Source organism: Oncorhynchus kisutch, linkage group LG27 (genome assembly GCF_002021735.2).
Source record: "Oncorhynchus kisutch isolate 150728-3 linkage group LG27, Okis_V2, whole genome shotgun sequence".
NCBI lineage: Eukaryota > Metazoa > Chordata > Actinopteri > Salmoniformes > Salmonidae > Oncorhynchus > Oncorhynchus kisutch.
The window spans coordinates 23105923-23125785 of record NC_034200.2 but is presented as its reverse complement, the minus strand read 5'-3'; the positions used below and the strand labels follow the sequence as shown (position 1 = coordinate 23125785).

At 41.9% G+C, this 19863-nt stretch overlaps 1 protein-coding gene across 1 annotated transcript in view; it reads right to left on the bottom strand.

Annotated features, from left to right (window-relative positions):
• tnn (tenascin N) overlaps nt 1-19863 on the bottom strand; it is a 39544-nt gene that overhangs the window by 16014 nt on the left and 3667 nt on the right. The window contains exons 2-6 of the mRNA XM_031807208.1: nt 11392-11817; nt 10804-11175; nt 6474-6737; nt 5478-5660; nt 5101-5190 (exon numbers count right to left, since the gene is read on the bottom strand). Of these exons, the coding sequence (XP_031663068.1) occupies nt 5101-5190; nt 5478-5660; nt 6474-6737; nt 10804-11175; nt 11392-11815 (1333 nt within the window). The 5' untranslated portion in view covers nt 11816-11817. The remainder of the gene's footprint in view (nt 1-5100; nt 5191-5477; nt 5661-6473; nt 6738-10803; nt 11176-11391; nt 11818-19863) is intronic.

Here is a 19863-nt window from a genome sequence, read left to right as displayed (position 1 = left end):
GAAATTAGCAGCTCATAACTATTTCTGAAGAGGTTTATTAGGGGAAGAAGAGATTAGTAACTTCAGCACCTCAGAATAACTCTGAAGAATAAGGACTAAGGGCGCCAGAGTCCGCCTCCACTTACTGTACGTACCAACTGCAGCCCGGCTGTACTCCACAGCTCCACAGGACCTTCGAGTCCAGGGACCATATAGCATGAAGGCTAAACACATTCCCTGGCTTTCACCTAGCTATGCAGCCAGCTGCTTCTGGTTATACGACCGCTCCTGTGTAAACTTGATTGAATCTGATTAGGTAACACCAGCAGACTACTATGTTGTGTTTATTAGCCTTACAATCCTCTGGCAGGTCACTATGACAGGTAGCGTTTCAATCGATTTTGGCTTGTTCAGATGCTGTAATAGCTCGCTATAATTCATGTCTCCTAACTGCGCCCTGGGAAACGTGTCAAGGTCTAGCACTGTACTCCACTGTTTCATTGTCTATGAAATAAGGATTTATGATGACCACACAGTCGAAGAGAGAGCCCTTTGTAGCCATTGAATAAAATGGCATGATAGTATTTGCATGCTTAAAATGCATGCACGCATGACTGTAAGTTGCTTTGGATAAAAGTGTCTTATAAATGGAATATATATATATATATATATATATATATATATATATATATATACATACAGTGGGGAGAACAAGTATTTGATACACTGATGATTTTGCAGGTTTTCCTACTTACAAAGCATGTAGAGGTCTGTAATTTTTATCATAGGTACACGTCAACTGTGAGAGACCTAGCCTCAGTGCAGTGGGCAGCTGGGAGGAGGTGCTCTTGTTCTCCATGGACTTTACAGTGTCCCAGAACTTTTGGGAGTTAGAGCTACAGGATGCAAATTTCTGCTTGAAGCTGGCCTTTGCTTTCCTGACTGACTGCGTGTATTGGTTCCTGACTTCCCTGAACAGTTGCATATCGCCGGGACTATTCGATGCTATTGCAGTCCGCAACAGAATGTTTTTGTGCTGGTCGAGGGCAGTCAGTTCTGGAGTGAACCAAGGGCTATATCTGTTCTTAGTTCTGCATTTTTTGAACGGAGCATGCTTATCTAAGATGGTGAGGAAGTTACTTTTAAAGAATGACCAGGCATCCTCAACTGACAAGATGAGGTCAATATCCTTTCAGGATACCCGGGCCAGGTCGATTAGAAAGGCCTGCTCGCAGAAGTGTTTTAGGGAGCATTTGACAGTGATGAGGGGTGGTCGTTTGACTGCGGGCCCGTAGCGGATACAGGCAATGAGGCAGTGATCGCTGAGATCCTGATTGAAGACAGCGGAGGTGTATTTGGAGGGCCAGCTGGTCAGGGTAACGTCTATGAGGGTGCCCTTGTTTACAGATTTAGGGTTGTACCTGGTGGGTTCCTTGATGATTTGTGTGAGATTGAGGGCATCTAGCTTAGATTGTAGGACTGCCGGGGTGTTAAGCATATCCCAGTTTAGGTCACCTAACAGAACAAACTCTGAAGCTAGATGGGGGGCGATCAATTCACAAATGGTGTCCAGGGCACAGCTGGGAGCTGAGGGGGGTCGGTAGCATGCGGCAACAGTGAGAGACTTATTTCTGGAGAGAGTCATTTTTAAAATTAGTAGTTCGAACTGTTTGGGTATGGACCTGGAAAGTATGACATTACTTTGCAGGCTATCTCTGCAGTAGACTGCAACTCCGCCCCCTTTGGCAGTTCTATCTTCTTGACGGAAAATGTTATAGTTGGGTATGGAAATCTCAGAATTTTTGGTGGCCTTCCTAAGCCAGGATTCAGACACGGCAAGGACATCAGGGTTGGCAGAGTGTGCTAAAGCAGTGAGTAAAACAAACTTAGGGAGGCGGCTTCTTATGTTGACATGCATGAAACCAAGGCTTTTTCAATCATAGAAGTCAACAAATGAGGGTGCCTGGGGACATGCAGAGCCTGGGTTTACCTCCACATCACCCACGGAACAAAGGAGGAGTAGTATGAGGGTGCGGCTAAAGGCTATCAAAACTGGTCGCCTAGAGCGTTGGGGACAAAGAATAAAAGGAGCAGATTTCTGGGCATGGTAGAATATATTTAGGGCATAATGCGCAGACAGGAGTATGGTGGGGTGCGGGTACAGCGGAGGTAAGCCCAGGCCCTGGGTGATGATAAGAGAGGTCGTATCTCTGGACATGCTGGTTGTAATGGGTGAGGTCACCGCATGTGTGGGAGGTGGTACAAAGGAGGTATCAGAGGTATGAAGAGTGGAACTAGGGGCTCCATTGTAAACTAAAACAATGATAACTAACCTGAACAACAGTATACAAGGCATATTGATATTTGAGAGAGACATACAGCAGGCATAAAGTAATCGCAGGTGTTGATTGGGAGAGTGGAGTAATGAGTGGAGAACAGGAGGGATTCTTAAAGAAAAACTAACAGGTCTGTGAGAGCCGGATTTCTTACTGGTTGGTAGGTGATCAAATACTTATATCATGCAATAAAATGCAAATTAATTACTTAACAATCATACAATGAGATTTTTGTTTTAGACTCCGTCTCTCACAGTTGAAGTGTACCTATGATAAAAATTACAGACCTCTACATGCTTTGTAAGTAGGAAAACCTCTAGCTGCAATTTTCATAGTAAATAAATACTGAGTCTGTCCTAAAAGAGAGAGGTATTGAAAAGCCCTTTTCCTCTCTTGTTGTAAGTGGAGGACTGGCCACTTGTGTGAGAGAACATTCTGTAATGTATAACTTGCTGAGAGGAGAGGAAAATGCTCCTATAATTGAGGCTTCCATACTGTAATGTGAGCTGTCAGGGGCGGCCCCGCAGGATACAGTTTCATACTCGTACAGTTAGTAGGAGGCTCATATATTCACAGACAGTCGCAGACATAATAGACTGTCTCTTTGTGAATGCTATTATGTTTGTTTTTTCCTATTTTTCTTTTACATGTGTGACTTTATCGCTCTGAGGAGAACAAACCGTGCAGTAGCAGTAATAGATGACCCTTTTAAAAGCACCCGGCCCACACACTCATCTTGAACTAATTCTATGCCTATCTAAGGGAACTCAGGAGTTCCGAATTACAAAATCACTATAAGCCTTACGTGCAACTGCTCATGTGAAGGTTTAGGACAAGCCACTGTGAATCATGTGAAGATTAGCTCTGTAGGGGAAGCATGTGTGAGATCATGGAAGCCACCTGACAACCATCAAACGGGAGAGCTACAAGAGTTAACTCCAAATGAAAACCATTAAAAGTCACCTGAGAGTTGAGAAAACAAAGCGTCATCAGCATAACGAGACAGGGAGCTCTCCTTTTTGAACTACTACATCACCCTGACAAAAGGAGCAGGTCAAGTTGGATAAGCTGCCATTGTAGACCAGTCAGTCAGTCAACTAGGAGGCAAGTAACAGGTTGGATAGGACCAGCTGTAGAAGTTAATATCCTTAATGAATTCATCCTCAAACAACTCAACAGAATCCTTATGAAGTCCAAATAAGGGATTCCCATGTTAATATTTCTTTAAGGACCAGATGGCTTACATAAATCATGGACTATTCTCACCTTAAGGCTCGGATCATTGGTGACAATATCAAGCTGTTACACAATGTGTTCTACTACCATTTTAGTCATTTAGCAAGCACACTTATCCAGAGTGACTTACTGTATTGAGTGCATATATTTTCCTACTTGTCCCCCATGGGAATCAAACCCAAAACCCTGGCATTGCAAGCACCATGCTCTACCAACTGAGCCACATGAGACTATTGCTCAGGTAGATCAGCTTTTTAAAAATATATTTTCCTTTCTTATTTTCCCCCAACCCTATTTGGAGTAAAATAGTAGACAACAACACTTAGGTTTATACTTCCAGTTTATACATACTGTATATATTTTACGGACACAATGTATTTTACATGAGTTATCTTGTTGTTTTTAATCCCACCCTTCAGCTCCGCTCAACCCCTCCCATCTCTCTCTTAACACCATCCATTTTTTATTTCAATTTGCCAAAAATGTGTCAACTGTGCTGTGATGTTTCACAAAAGTTCTGAACCTTTCTATTCTCATAGTTTCAACAGATTGTAAATTAAAGATAAACATTTTTGCTAAAAGTATTATTATTTTATTGATCGATTGACGATGACTTTTAAAATCCCCCAGTAGAGCTATCTGCAGAGTTAGCTCCATGTAAATGTTGCAATTCTTCAGTCATTCCTGAACCTGCGACCAAAAAGCTACATATTTACAGTACCAAAATAAATTATCTGCAGAGCTGGGATGGTTGTATCCCCCATATTTATAATATTTTAGTGGTTGCAAGAATTGTGTATAATACATGTATTTTTTAAATGATACGTTTTTAATCTGGCGTTGTTTTGTGTGTCAGTTCATAAACCATGTGCCATGGAATCGGTACATTGAAAATCTCTTCCTAACTATTTTACAATCTATATGGCACACCTGCCAATTTTTGGGCCCTTAAGTTAAACTGGTATACTTTTTTATTTAACACAATTTTCTTTAACCAATTTTGATCTTTAATGCAGGGCTGACAGACAAGTTCCTTACTTTTTCCCCCTTCCACTTGCCTCTTCCATTCTTGCACTAACCACTCTTACCTCAATTATCAGAACCTGTCCAAATTATTAGACTGTCATTTCTGACCCATAATCACCAGCCATAATTATTAGTATTCCTGACCTCGTTCATTATTCTATTATCATCGTCTGTTATAGTAAGACCTAATATCAGGGTACAGTACTGTATGTTATCATTCTATGCTTTATAGCACATTCTGTGCTTGTCCGCTGTTCCCACAGTAGAGTTGGGAAGGATTTAGAGTTAGACTATGGTCCAATGGGCTACAGAGGGTGGTTACAGCTGGCTGATGTTGGATATGGTTCCGTGTCCCAAATGGCACCCTATTCCCTATGATGTGCACTTGTTTCTGACCAGGCCCCATAGGGCTATTCTATACATGAAACAGGGTGCCATTTGGGACACAGCCATAGTGTCTCCCCACTCCCCACTCCCTGAAACACCCAGATATCCCGTGTTGTCTAGAATCAGCAGCATTCACCTGTGACCCCGGTGACAAAGGAGGCTTTCCCCTCGATGGTGCCTTTGATGCCTTGCACTGTGATGAGGTACTCAGTGCCAGGTTGCAGTCCTGTATAACACATACAGAGAAAGTAAGCTGCAAAACCTCACAGTGGTTCAAGGTTCTTAATCTACCACAATACATTTGAACACTATTCAATGATTATAGCCATTTATGTACATAGAAAACTAAATGGATGATCTGTGAATGCTCAAAGGGTTATGAGTGTTCTGCTCAAGTGTGGGGAGGTGGAGAACATTAAAACAGACGGTTACACAGGAAAATGTTTTAAGATATGACGTACTATTCTATTTTAAAATATTCCAGACAGTGTTCTCCTTGTTTAAATGACGTACCTACGATGGTGTGGGTGGTCCTGGCCTCTGCACTCATAGGTACGATCTGCTCCTCCTCCTGCCCGTCAGGGTTAGCATGGGTTAGTCTGAAGTGGTCCAGAGGTGCTGCAGGGTTCTGCCAGTCCACCTGGATAGAGTCCTCAGTCTGGCCCAATACCCGGATACCATCAATACCAGACACCACTGTGTAGGTTCAACATGGTCTCATTAGAATATGTCAAAATAGTGACACTTAACCATTGTATTTATACAACACCGAAGCTGACAATCATTCATGTCACAATAATGATCTATTAGTTATATGGTTTGATTGGGGACAAGTTATAAGACAGGCCCAGTAGGGTACCAAAGAGTGTCATAACTGAAGTACAGAACCACAGCATGTTTCCTGTGAGGCTCTTCCTGTACGTGATCTTGCATATGAGCCCATTAAAGGACAGGAAAAACGAATTAAATACCAGAAAGGGGCTGACTAATGTCCTTTAAATGTTCTTTCTGAGGGGGGAAAAAGATTTAAACCATTTGGAATGGATAAAGTTTTGAAGTTAAAGCGTCTTGTGTGGCTAGAGTCTTCGTCATAGCCAGATGATCAGGCCTTTTCTCATGCCCGGAGAGGAATGTCATGCACTGAGATGTTTCCCACAGCCCAAGGCTCTGTGCTCAGTTCCTGTCTTCGCCACATCTGTGAACTAGCCTCATTTCCATAAAATGTGTCCACAACTTAATTTCCTTGTAATTAGGCTGCCTAGTGTAATTACCTTTAACCTAATGGTAAACAAACTATCACTAAGTGAATAGTTTAGTACAAACAGACTTCAGGGTTATTTGGGTCAACTGTACATACGGTACACAGTGAATTATATGTGATGACAGAAAATTAAAATTGGCATCCAGAACCACTTACTACAAACGAAAGCAGCTGCACTTGTGAGAGAAAAGGACAAAGTACAAATAAATTCTGTGAGAAACATACTGTGGTTCACTTCACATGTTTACCTGTGGTCGCCTCTATCCTGTCCCCCTCGCTCTGGATCTCCTTGATGACAGCGTACACCTGCACTATGTAGGTGACCCCCGGCCTAAGACCGGTGATCAGGTAGGAGGTCTCTGTGTTGGGAACGGTGACCCGCTCCAGCTCTGCCTCGTTGCCCTCAGGGTGCCAGGCCAAGACGTAGTACTCTGCTGCTCTCACCGCCTGCCACTCTACCAGCAGCGAGACATCAGTCACCCTGACCAGACGCAGGCCGTTAGGGCCAAACACTAAGGGGGAACATAGGTATGGTTGGTTAAGGGACAACTCAAAACTCTGTTACTCACTATGTTATTTTCATGAATTCGAGGGGTAACCCCAACCAGGATAAACCTGGTGGCCTGTCAGTTCAAAACGTCAGCTGTTATGCCAAGAGATCAAACCCTCTTGAAGAGATCAGAAGCTATTGTATTAAGGTCGCTATGTTATTGCTTTCTCTCTTTTTCACTCTTTTCACACTTCACTCGATGTTACTCTGACAGAAATAACATATCTGATTTAAGGAAAATAACATTTTTAACTTTTAGTGGTTTTTCAAAAACCTGAGATGGAAATTGGTGAAAAGATATTGCTTTTCTGTGGTTACAGTGTTATATCTAGCCAGGATCCTTCAATTAAGATGGTGGAAAATATGGTCTGGCGAATCAGAGACTAAAGGGGAACGTTTCAATAACATGAAAGTGAGCCTGGGAGACGGCCAGTCAACAGTGTACGGAGCAAACTTTCCACGCCAAGATATTCCTGCGGGTACAGGGAAATGCACAGGCGACTTTAGGTGGTGAATTTGAGGAATTCATGCGCAGAAAAAGCGTAACTGTACATTGGGGGAAATATGAAATGGGTGCTCAGGAGACCACATTTACCAGGAAAGAATGAACAGCAGGTTTGGACATTGTTCCACATGATGAAGGCAGGAAGCTTTCTCTTCAGCAGGGGCCTTTTCATACAAAGGCAGTTATTATTCCTGTTCCTGACATTTTCTACAGCCACCGCCAGTAACAATTTTGCACTTAAATAATATTTCAGAAAGGCCAGAGGGACGAATAAATTAACATCTTGAGATTTGTAAAAAGCTAAAGGAAGGGAAATGTGTGTCCTGACGGAATTGTTAATGGGGGAAGCATGGGGGAAGCATATTTTGAAGAAGAAAATTAATATCCTAACAGAAATTATGTTTGGACTTCATAAAGAAGGGAAGCATAAATCTACAGTGGCAGGTTCTGAACCAAGGAAAAATCTGTTTGCTGTTAAAAACATTTGGAGAAAACTGTAAATAAGCTTTTCATCAAGTGGTCTGAACGTGTGCTGCCCAGTGTTCTCTATGTCATAATTAATATGAGAAACAAGTGGGGAAGCTGTTTCCATGTTGTGCTGTGACCATACATCATTACAATGCAAATAATATTCAAGACCACCCGTTTGAGAATGTAATGTGATTCTGAAATGTGAAGCAAAACTGTGAATGAACAAGTCTGCTTGTAACTGCCATTTGTCTGTGAGTGATCCCACTTTCAGTGATTCATATAAGGTCCTGTTTTTACTGAGTCTGCCATGGTGGAAAGAGCATTATGGGCCAACTCAGGAAGTGTACATGGAAAACAGACCAAATCCACATGCAGCATCTGTATGGCTGTGATCTTGCATTTAGAAATCCACAGAAATCCACCAAGGTCTTTTGTGGGGAGAATAAAATATACCCTCAATAAAACCCTTTAGGTTTTCTCTTGGTGATTTATTTGAAATGTGTGTCTGAGTTCTTTATCATTAAATAAAAAAAACAAATCTCCAAAGGCCCACATTCTGATCCCAGACACAATCATAGTAGTGAGTTATAGAGGTTAGCATTGCTTTAAGTTGTTGCTAAATGGAAATAGAATTCATGATAGTGCACCTCAAGGTCTGATCATTTTCTGGACTCTAAAATGCCAATGTTTGTGGAAAAGATCCCTATTTACCATATAGCGTAGCTTCAAATGCACTCCTCCACACAAAACAGAAAATGACTCAGTATACTATAGCTTTTGTCCCATACTCATAATATTTGTCCTCCAAATCCAACTCATAAACTCACATAGACTCCCTCTTTCCCCTTCACATGTCCCCATTGTTGTTGGACTTGCTATAACTCCAAATATCTCTTGCGGCACTGCTTGAAAATCTGAATCTCAGTGATTGCAATAGCTCTACAATGCTCTACTTTCCGGCTACCCGGATAAAGCACTAAATAAACTTCAGTTAGTGCTAAATACGGCTGCTAGAATCCTGACTAGAACCCCAAAAAATTATCATATAAGTGCTAGCCTCCCTACACTGGCTTCCTGTTAAGGCAAGGGCTGATTTCAAGGTTTTACTGCTAACCTACAAAGCATTACATGGGCTTGCTCATACCTATCTTTCCGATTTGGTCCTGCCGTACATACCTACATGTACGCTACGGTCACAAGACGCAGGCCTCCTAATTGTCCCTAGAATTTCTAAGCAAACAGCTGGAAGCAGGGCTTTCTCCTAAAGAGCTCCATTTTTAGGGAATAGTCTGCCTACCCATGTGAGAGACGCAGACTCGGTCTCAAACTTTAAGTGTTTACTGAAGACTCATCTCTTCAGTAGGTCATATGATTGAGTGTAGTCTGGCCCAGGAGTGTGAAGGTGTACGGAAAGGCTCTGGAGCAACTAACCTCCCTTGCTGTCTCTGCCTGGCCGGTTCCCCTCTCTCCACTGGGATTCTCTGCCTCTAACCCTATTACAGGGGCTGAGTCACTGGCTTACTGGTGCTCTTCCATGCCGTCCCTAGGAGGGGTGCGTCACTTGAGTGGGTTGAGTCACTAATGTGATCTTCCTGTATGTGTTGGCGCCCCCCCTTGGGTTGTGCCGTGGCGGAGATCTTTGTGGGCTATATTCAGCCTTGTCTCAGGATGGTAAGTTGGTGTTTGAAGATACCCCTCTAGTGGTGTGGGGGCTGTGCTTTGGCAAAGTGGGTGGGGTTACATCCTGCCTGTTTGGCCGTGTCCGGGGGGTATCATAGGATGGGGCTACAGTGTCTCTTGACCCCTCCTGTCTCAGCCTCCAGTATTTATGCAGCAGTAGTTTATGTATCGGGGGGCTAGGGTCAGTCTGTTATATCTGGAGTACTTCTCCTGTCTTATCCGGTGTCCTGTGTGAATTTAAGTATCGTCTCTCTAATTCTCTCTTTCTCTCTTTCTCACTCTCTCTCGGAGGACCTGAGCCCTAGGACCATGCCTCAGGACTACCTGGCATGATGACTACTTGCTGTCCCCAGTCCACCTGGCCATGCTGCTGCTCCAGTTTCAACTGTTCTGCCTGCGGCTATGGAATCCTAACCTGTTCACCGGACGTGCTACCTGTCCCAGACCTGCTGTTTTCTACTCTCTAGAGACAGCAGGAGCAGTAGAGATACTCTTAATGATCGGCTATGAAAAGCCAACTGACATTTACTCCTGAGATGCTGACTTGTTGCACCCTCGACAACTACTGTGATTATTATTATTTGACCATGCTGGTCATTTATGAACATTTGAACATCTTGGCCATGTTCTGTTATAATCTCCACCCGGCACAGCCAGAAGAGGACTGGCCACCCCACATAGCCTGGTTCCTCTCTAGGTTTCTTCCTAGGTTTTGGCCTTTCTAGGGAGTTTTTCCTAGCCACCGTGCTTCTACACCTGCATTGCTTGCTGTTTGGGGTTTTAGGCTGGGTTTCTGTACAGCACTTTGAGATATCAGCTGATGTAGGAAGGGCTATATAAATTAATTTGATTTAATTTGATTTGAATAGCTGACCTGCTACCCTAGGTCTGTGCACAAGGCAAACTTGGTTTTAACAAAGTGAAATCATTACACAGTTGATTGGCAGACATGGCCTGAGGCTGCAGCAATTACTTCCACTTTCATAAGTGTGGAAGCAGCAAATTCATCTGTCAGAATGTTTTGACCGCAAATGTTCTGCTTAACTGCTTTTTAATAACTTATAGTCAAATAACTGCAATACCTAACGTCAGGTTTAAAGTGTTTTACAGAACCCTCAGGCCTCTACAGCTGTAGATGTTCTACATTCTCTGTAGATGTTATGCATTCTCTGTATATTTTCTGCATTCCAGTTCTCAGAATCAACGACAGGTAGAGTTTGTAATGTAGACCTAGGCCATTTCAGAGTAGGAGTGCTGATCTTGGATCAGTTTCCCTTTTAAATTATAAAGAATAAGACATTATGACCTGATTATGACCTTATCCTTGATCAGCACTTCTACTCTGAGACACTTTGTGAATATGGGCCCTTACCTGCAGAGCAGTCATCCCCGAAGAAGCCCTCGTCACAGATACACATTCCATTCACGCAGGTACCGTGGACGCAGTCAGGACTGCATTTCTGTTCGCTGCAGTCTTCGCCGGTGAAGTGGCTGAAGCACACACACTTCCCGTCTACGCAGTATCCCTTATCGTTGCAGTCACCTGGGCACATCAGCTGGCTGCAGTCACTCCCCATGTAGCCAGCAAGGCACACACACTTGCCATCCACACAGCGCCCATGGTCGTTGCACTCATCAGGACAGGTGGAGATGGAGCAGTCTGGGCCTTCCCAGCCAGGGTTACATTGGCAGCTGCAGGTGCCGTGCTGGTAGGTCCCGTGGCCACTACAGCTAGTGTCCACACCTGTGGAAATTTAGAAGAAAAAAATCACATGATGTGATAGTTGAATAGTCTTTACTGTAATTGTAATGTCAGTGTCTGTAGACCAATCATTTTTCAAACAACAGTTTCCCGATTTTGAATGATTTCTTAGGTTATGTTCCTCAATAGTTTCAGATATATTGTAGCTATTGAATATAGATGCGCTGTCAGATCTTATGGTGATAAACTGTACTGTACCTCCTGCTCCACCACCTTTGCCACCACAGAAGCCCTGGGAGCACTGACTCTTCAGTTGTTCCACCTCCTCCTCCAGCCCGTTGACTCTGTACAGCAAAGACTTGAAGCGCTCCGACTCATCACAGTCACACTTTGAGGTCTTGAGGTTGATTTGGTGCCTGAATACTATGTCCTTGTCCCCCTCCAGAGTAGGGCCCCCCTCCAGCTCTTGCAGACCTAATCCCTGGTCCTGCTGGTGAGGCATGGTCTGCAAGGCCAATTTACAGCCAGGGCTCTTGGTCAGGTCTATCTTATAGATGTGGCTGAAGGTGACTCCTTTCTCAGCGGGGGCTGGAGAATCTTCTGTCACATATGTGGTAGTGACAGTGCACAGTATGCCTATCAGGCAGAGGGCTCTTGGGAGCCAGTGAAGTCTAGTAGTCATGGCTAGATGGAAAAATAAGTAGAATAATTGGGGAAATTGATATTACACTCTTGACATGCACACAGAGCCCTTGGCACCTTTTTGATCTATTAAGGTTTTTTCCAGAGAGAACATCACTTTATTTTACAAGGTTGATAAAGACTGATGTTAAAGAAGTCACATTCATTATAGTGCCGGCAGCCTATGTTTTACAAAAGGAACATGAACAATGTCGTAATTTTCAGCAGAAAGCCAGCAGTCATCACTCCAACTAAGCACGTTTCTATCCCATGTTCCTAACCATGAATTGTGCTCATCCAGCCATAAGGGCTTCAAGGAGCATGGAACCCTGTCTTCCAAATTATGTCATGTTGACAGTGATGTCATCCAGCTTTTTTGACTTTCTCGGAAAGAGAAATTATAGGCTATGATATCAAAATAACGGGCCAAATATATTTTTGAAACGACTTGGTTCAAACCTTTAGAGTGAATATAAGTGACCTCTTTCTCAAGCATGTTAGTTTTAACCACTGCCTCTTTGGCACACCGTCATTTGAAAATTGGTAGTGTAGAACTTATAGTCGAGGTCTGAACTTGTGTGGTCTGTGGAAACTGAAAACCAAAATGAAGTGACTGTCTGCTCTGCTCTACACAGAAAGAGAGGCCATGGTGCTTGACAACTGGAAAATCTGCACAGTAATAGCATGCATGCTTAATAAAAAGCTTGGGTTACTTTTAAAGAAATGGTGATTGGACAATGGAATATGCATGAAGTGCAAAAACACTAAAGGGATAGTTCATTTGGAGCACACATTGTAAGACTATCGAAGAAGAGAAATGACTCAACCATGAACAAATACTAGGCTAATTTAACCTGAGCATAGATACTGTATATAGTACGTGCACTCCCCTACGTATTTATTTGACCAGTAAAGCTAAAACTTTATATCTGTCTCTAGAATTCAGCATTTTGGATTTGAGATCTGTAACGTCTGCTTCCAACTCACACTTTAAAAATCATAGATCCCCTGAACGCAGCTCACTCTCCAGATCCCAATCACCTGAATTCTGATCACCTGTTCACATACCTGTATGTCATTTACATACTGTATTTAGTTCAGTTCTTTGCACCCCATCATTGTGAGGTATTGTTTGTTTTGATATACATTCTATTCGGAGCTCTGTTCATTTCTGTTTTAGTCCTCCTGTGTATCGTAGTTTTTGGCAATCCTCACTAACGATGCCTTTGTGCCTATTCCCTGCCTGTACTTTTGCCTATCACATTACCTGTCATCAACCTCTTGCCTGATCTCCCGGACTACGATATTAGCCTTTTCCCTGCCTGTACTGTTACTTTTTTGGAGTTCCTGTGTATGACCTTCTGCCTTCCCCTGGACACAGCTACCTGCTTCCTCCTGTGGTCCTAATAAACACCTGCTGTACTTGAAACCAGCACTCTGTCTCCCATCGTACGCATTACAAGATCAAATGTTTTATATGAGAAGACAGTACAGAATTTGAGGCTATTTTTACTTTATTTGAGGCTATTTTCATACATACAGTGGGGCAAAAAAGTATTTAGTCAGCCACCAATTGTGCAAGTTCTCCCACTTAAAAAGATGAGAGAGGCCTGTAATTTTCATCATAGGTACACTTCAACTATGACAGACAAAATTAGAAAGAACAATTCAGAAAATCACATTGTTGGATTTTTTATGAATTGATTTGCAAATGATGGTGGAAAATAAGTATTTGGTCAATAACAAAAGTTTATCTCAATACTTTGTTATATACCCTTTGTTGGCAATGACAGAGGTCAAACGTTTTCTGTAAGTCTTCACAAGGTTTTCACACACTGTTGCTGATATTTTGTCCCATTCCTCCATGCAGATTTCCTCTAGAGCAGTGATGTTTTGGGGCTATTGCTGGGCAACACGGACTTTCAACTCCCTCCAAAGATGTTCTATGGGGTTGAGATCTGGACACTGGCTAGGCCACTCCAGGACCTTGAAATGCTTCTTACGAAGCCACTCCTTTGTTGCCCGGGCGGTGTGTTTGGGATCATTGTCATGCTGAAAGACCCAGCCACGTTTCATCTTCAATGCCCTTGCTGATGGAAGGAGGTTTTCACTCAAAATCTCACGATACATGGCCCCATTCATTCTTTCCTTTACACGGATCAGTCGTCCTGATCCCTTTGCAGAAAAACAGCCCCAAAGCATGATGTTTCCACCCCCATGCTTCACAGTAGGTATGGTGTTCTTTGGATGCAACTCAGCATTCTTTGTCCTCCAAACACGACTAATTGAGTTTTTACCAAAAAGTAATATTTTGGTTTCATCTGACCATATGACATTCTCCCAATCTTCTTCTGGATCATCCAAATGCTCTCTAGCAAACTTCAGACAGGCCTGGACATGTACTGGCTTAAGCAGGGGGACACGTCTGGCACTGCAGGATTTGAGTCCCTGGCGGCATAGTGTGTTACTGATGGTAGGCTTTGTTACTTTGGTCCCAGCTCTCTGCAGGTCATTCACTAGGTCCCCCCGGGTGGTTCTGGAATTTTTGCTCACCGTTCTTGTGATAATTTTGACCCCACGGGGTGAGATCTTGCGTGGTGCCACAGATTGAGGGAGATTATCAGTGGTCTTGTATGTCTTCCATTTCCTAATAATTGCTTCCACAGTTGATTTCTTCAAACCAAGCTGCTTACCTATTGCAGATTCAGTCTTCCCAGCCTGGTGCAGGTCTACAATTTTGTTTCTGGTGTCCTTTGACAGTTCTTTGGTCTTGGCCATAGTGGAGTTTGGAGTGTGACTGTTTGAGGTTGTGGACAGGTGTCTTTTATAAGTTCAAACAGATGCCATTAATACAGGTAACGAGTGGAGGACAAAGCAGCCTCTTAAAGAAGAAGTTACAGGTCTGTGAGAGCCAGAAATCTTGCTTGTTTGTAGGTGACCAAATACTTATTTTCCACCATAATTTGCTAATAAATTCATTGAAAATCCTACAATGTGATTTTCTGGAAAAAAAATCTCATTTTGTCTGTCATAGTTGAAGTGTACCTATGATGCAAATTACAGGCCTCTCTCATCTTTTTAAGTGGGAGAACTTGCACAATTGGTGACTGACTAAATACTTTTTTGCCCCACTGTATCTGTCTTATTGTTTAGAAATGAAAGCACTTCATGTATCTAGTCCCCACATTTGAAGGTGTCACAAGTATTTGAACAAATTCACTTTGTATTAAAGTAGTCAAATTATTAGTATTTGGTCCCTTATTCCTAGCACTTAATGACTACATCAATCTTGTGACTGTATACATTTGTTGAATGCATTTGCAGTTTGTTTTGATTGGGTTTCATGATTTATTTTTGATGAGACACTTTATTGATGTTTAAACTGCATTTTTCAGTAGTTTCAATTGTTGATATGGAAATGTCGTTTGAACGCCCCGAGCATTAGAATAATTGTAAATCCATTGTAAAAGGTTATGGAGTTTGCGTTGCGAATTATTTGGATGAAATGTGCCCCCTATAAGTTGGAACTGTGGATGTTACATAAATCTGAGCTGAGTTGAGCAGTGTCATTTGTTGGAAGATATGAAATATGCGCCATAGAAGGCTATTGCTTGGCTACATTGATATTTACATTTGGTGAAAATTGTTTATCAATTTTGGTTAATAGCGTATGTCACTCTGGTTGTTGGAGCTATCTGTTGTATGGTGAACTTGGGCTTCATCAATGTTTATTTCTGAGTAAATCTGGCTTTGATAATAGCCCGTGCTTACCCAGCCACCAACTTCACCGCAGGTCACTGTGTCATTCTGTAGGGGAGACCGGGGAAGGCTGTAACACGGGATAGTTGCAACACTCTTAATATCTCCAATCAGGAACAATCTAAAATCATGTGGCTCACACTGCACATGCTTAGTCCTCAACCCCCATGTGAAGAAGCAAGACCCTGTGATAAACTCTGCACATTTTATTGCTAAAAGTCAGATTTTGAGATAAGAAAGTAATTTTTGGGGCCAAATTTGTTTTTGTGATGGCTTCACCTGCTTTGTAATTCGATTCACCAAACTTATTTTAGGTTTAATTTGATGTAAATTAGCAATGCTAAAGTTTTAACATGTAGCTAAAATTGGGTAAGGGATAGTTTTAACATCTGGGTGCATCACTGGGAATACAAATGATGGGCCCACCAAGCCTGTACCCCAGCACTACCATACCATTGTCATAACTGTGACTCTGATTGAACATGTCCAACATTCACACACACACCACGGCTCTCTCTCAAATTCACTCACACACACACCACAAACCTTCAGATGTTAAGTTCAGATGCTTCTATGTTGTCAGATGTTGTTTAGTTGAGAAGGGCTGGTTAATGGAGTGTAAAAATAATTCACATTTTTATGATTTATATTATGACTATTATTTCTGCAAAACAAAATACTAAACATTGCAATGTTGTTCTCATGTTCTCAATAAATCCTTTCAATATCTTGTTTCGTGTTGTGATTTAAGCATTTTAAACTGTTATATTTCACCCCAAGGCCTGTTACAACTGACCCGGGAGAAGTGGTAAATTGTAACATTTCACTCCTTGTCTGTTTGATTTAAAGACCTAATACTTGTACAAATTTGTAGCAGACAGATGGAAGTTGTTCCTATCACATTTTGAATGTAGTAGCTCAAACAATTTCTGAGAAATTTACAAAAAATGAAAAAAGTGTTACAACAATCCCCGGTTTCACCTACTAGAAATGAACATGGGTAACTGTCCCAGGAACAATCTTTACCCACCCCCAGAAAAAAAGACAAAACCAGGGAAAATTATATTTTCCTCCAATGTCGCCACTAAAACAATTTCACAAAATAAACAGCATCAGATTAACACAAAAAATAGCACAATATCCAAACAGGATGTCACGTGGAAGCCTTTAGCCTAGCATATTTTCTTCACACAAAGTTGCCATAAATTCAAAGCACACATATAATTGACACTGCCGGACTGCACACGCGACCCGAATGCAGTTTATAAACCCTACAGGAAACCCCTACAGTCTATAAAAGACCATGTGCCTCTTTGAGCTTTCATTGTGACTCTTCAGACATTTGATAGGCCAATGCACAATTCGCTACATAGGCATCTCTGTCAGTGACATGAACTCTGTTAACAATTCAGAGGCATGAGGGAAAATTCTATCCTGTCCTAGAGCGTGGTCTATTTTCCTATCCAGTCCCAATCCCAATTAAACCCCAAATCCCAAATCATGCATAAAAATTCCTAACTTTTTTCTGTAATCCATAAATTGCATTATCAAAGCACATTTCCTGCCTATCCATGCCAAAAGACCACTATAACATTTCCCCCATTTCTCTGTGCTGTCTCGTAGGGGAGACTGGGAATGGTAGTAATTTCTTTGTGATCAACAAACAGTATGAGAGTAGATATGGATATTTGTTCAACAGAGTTGGTCCCCATTAATATTTAAACTATTTCCACTCTTCATATTTCCATTATTCATGAGCTGACCTTCTATCTGTATAAATCAATTCAGTTTTGACAAATATAGGAGATACAGTGCCTTCGGAAAGTATTCAGACCCCTTGACTTTAAAGACTTATTCTAAAATTGAATAAATAAAATACAAATTACATAACTATTCAGACCCTTTGCTATTAGACTCGAAATTGAGCTCAGATGCATCCTGTTTCCATTGATTATCCTTGAGATGTTTCTACAACTTGATTGGCGTCCACATGAGGGTAAATTCAATTGATTTGACATGATTTGGAAAGGCACACACCTGTCTATATAAGGTCCCACAGTTGACAGTCCATCTCTGCAGCACTCCACCAATCAGGCCTTTATGGTAGAGTGGCCAGACGAAAGCCATTCCTCAGTAAAACGCACATGACAGCCCGCTTGGAGTTAAAGACTCAGACCACTTGGCACCTAAAGACTCAGACCACAAGAAACAAGATTCTCTGGTCTAATGAAACCAAGATTGAACTATTTGTAAAGGGAATTGGAAAGGAGGATACCTAGTCAGTTGTACAACTGAATGCCTTCAACTGAAATGGGTCTTCCGAATTTAACCACTCGCCTGAATGCCAAGCATCACATCTGGAGGAAACCTGGTACCATCTCCATGGTGAAGCATGATGGTGGCAGCATTGTGCTGTGGGGATTTTTTTCAGTGGCAGGGACATGGAAACTGGTCAGGATCGAGGCAAAGATTAAGGGAGCAAAGTACAGAGAGATCCTTGATGAAAACCTGCTCCAGAGGGCTCAGGACCTTCACCTTCCAACAGGACAATGACCCTAAGCACACAGCCAAAGACAACGCAGGAGTGGCTTCGGGACAAGTCTCTGAATGTCCTTGAGTGGCCCAGCCAGAACTCGGACTTGAACCAGATCAACCATATCTGGAGAGAACTGTAAATAGCTGTGCAGCAACGCTCCCCATCTAACTTGACAGAGCTTGAGAGGATCTGCAGAGAAGAATGGGAGAAACTCTCCAAAATACAAGTGTGCCAAGCTTGTAGCGTCATAACCAAGATGTAATCTCTGCCAAAGGTGCTTCAACAAAGTACTGAATAAAGTGTCTGAATACTTATGTAAATATGATATTTCAGTTTTTTATTTCTAATAAATTAGCAAAAGATTTGCACATTTTTTTTGGGCTTGGTCATTATGGGGTATTGTGTGTAGATTGATAAACAGAAACTAAATTTGATACATTTTAGAATAAGGCTGTAACTTAACAAAATATGGAAAAAGTCAAGGGGTCTGAATACTTTCCGAAGGCATTGTATTCTGTCATTTGTTGAAGGAGGTTATCTAGCAAGCTTAGCAACTTTGGTCATTTGACTTTTGTTTGACTGGCATCAAACAAATTTTGTATGATTCGACGTGAGTCCTAAGCGCTCTGTGTGGAGATAGCCTTACTGTTGAAATGCTCTGAATTAATTGAGGAACATAATAGTGCTCAGAATTTATGAATGGCCTGTTTTGTAACTCACAACAATGTCATTGGCTATCAAAGATAGTTACTCTATCATTACAAAATAACAGTTTCATATGCTCTGAAATCTTTACATAGTATCCTAACCAAGCCAACAAGCTGGCACAGCACCCCTCTTATTTTGGGAAAACCCTGGCAGAGTGACAATATCTTGGTTTTAAACGCTTTTAAATGTCACATTTTTGCAGTATTTCCTAGGACTCTCGGGATAACATGAATTATTCCCAGTATTGAAACTTGGTAGATTTTTGTAAAATATTCATCCCTATTCGGTACTGTCGCCTCATATGAAACAATTGATTTCAATCCAAAATTATGGTGTATAGATACAAATTAAGAGTTTGAGCTTCATTGTCCAAATAAATGCGTAGCGTAGGGAAGTGTATATGAGAGAACAAATTATGCTAATAGATGGTTCCTTTAACATTGTATACCAGTATAAAGAAATCTACATCAATGAATATATCAATCATACAACACTAACAACCTCATCTACAGGCTGAAGTAATTGCATTGGTGTCTGCTGTGACATGTGCTGCTATCTGAGGCTTGCCCATGTAGTCACCTGAGGGATCTTGAAAATAAGTAGCCTAACCAAAGAAGGCTGGTGGGAGGAGCAATAGGAGGACATGCTGGTTATAATGGCTGGAATGGAATCAATGGAACAGTATCACACATCAAACATATGGAAACCATGTTTGACTCCGTTCCATTTATTCCATTCCAGCCATTACAATGAGCCAGTCCTCCTATAGCTCCTCCCACCAGCTTCTTCTGAGCCTAACCTGAAAGTGATAAGCGCAATGGCATTGGTGTTATGGCATCATAAGCAGCCTACAACATCAGTGACTTTGTCAAGATGTTCAGAGATTGACATAATGGCTTAGATTCTGCCGGCTGTCAGACACAGGGTGAAGAGTTGATGGTTTTGATACTACATGCTGCCTCAATGTTGCTGGACCTACCTGAAGAGTAGCTGCTGCCATCCTTAATAAATACAAATACAAACTGAACATTGCAACTGAAACTTCC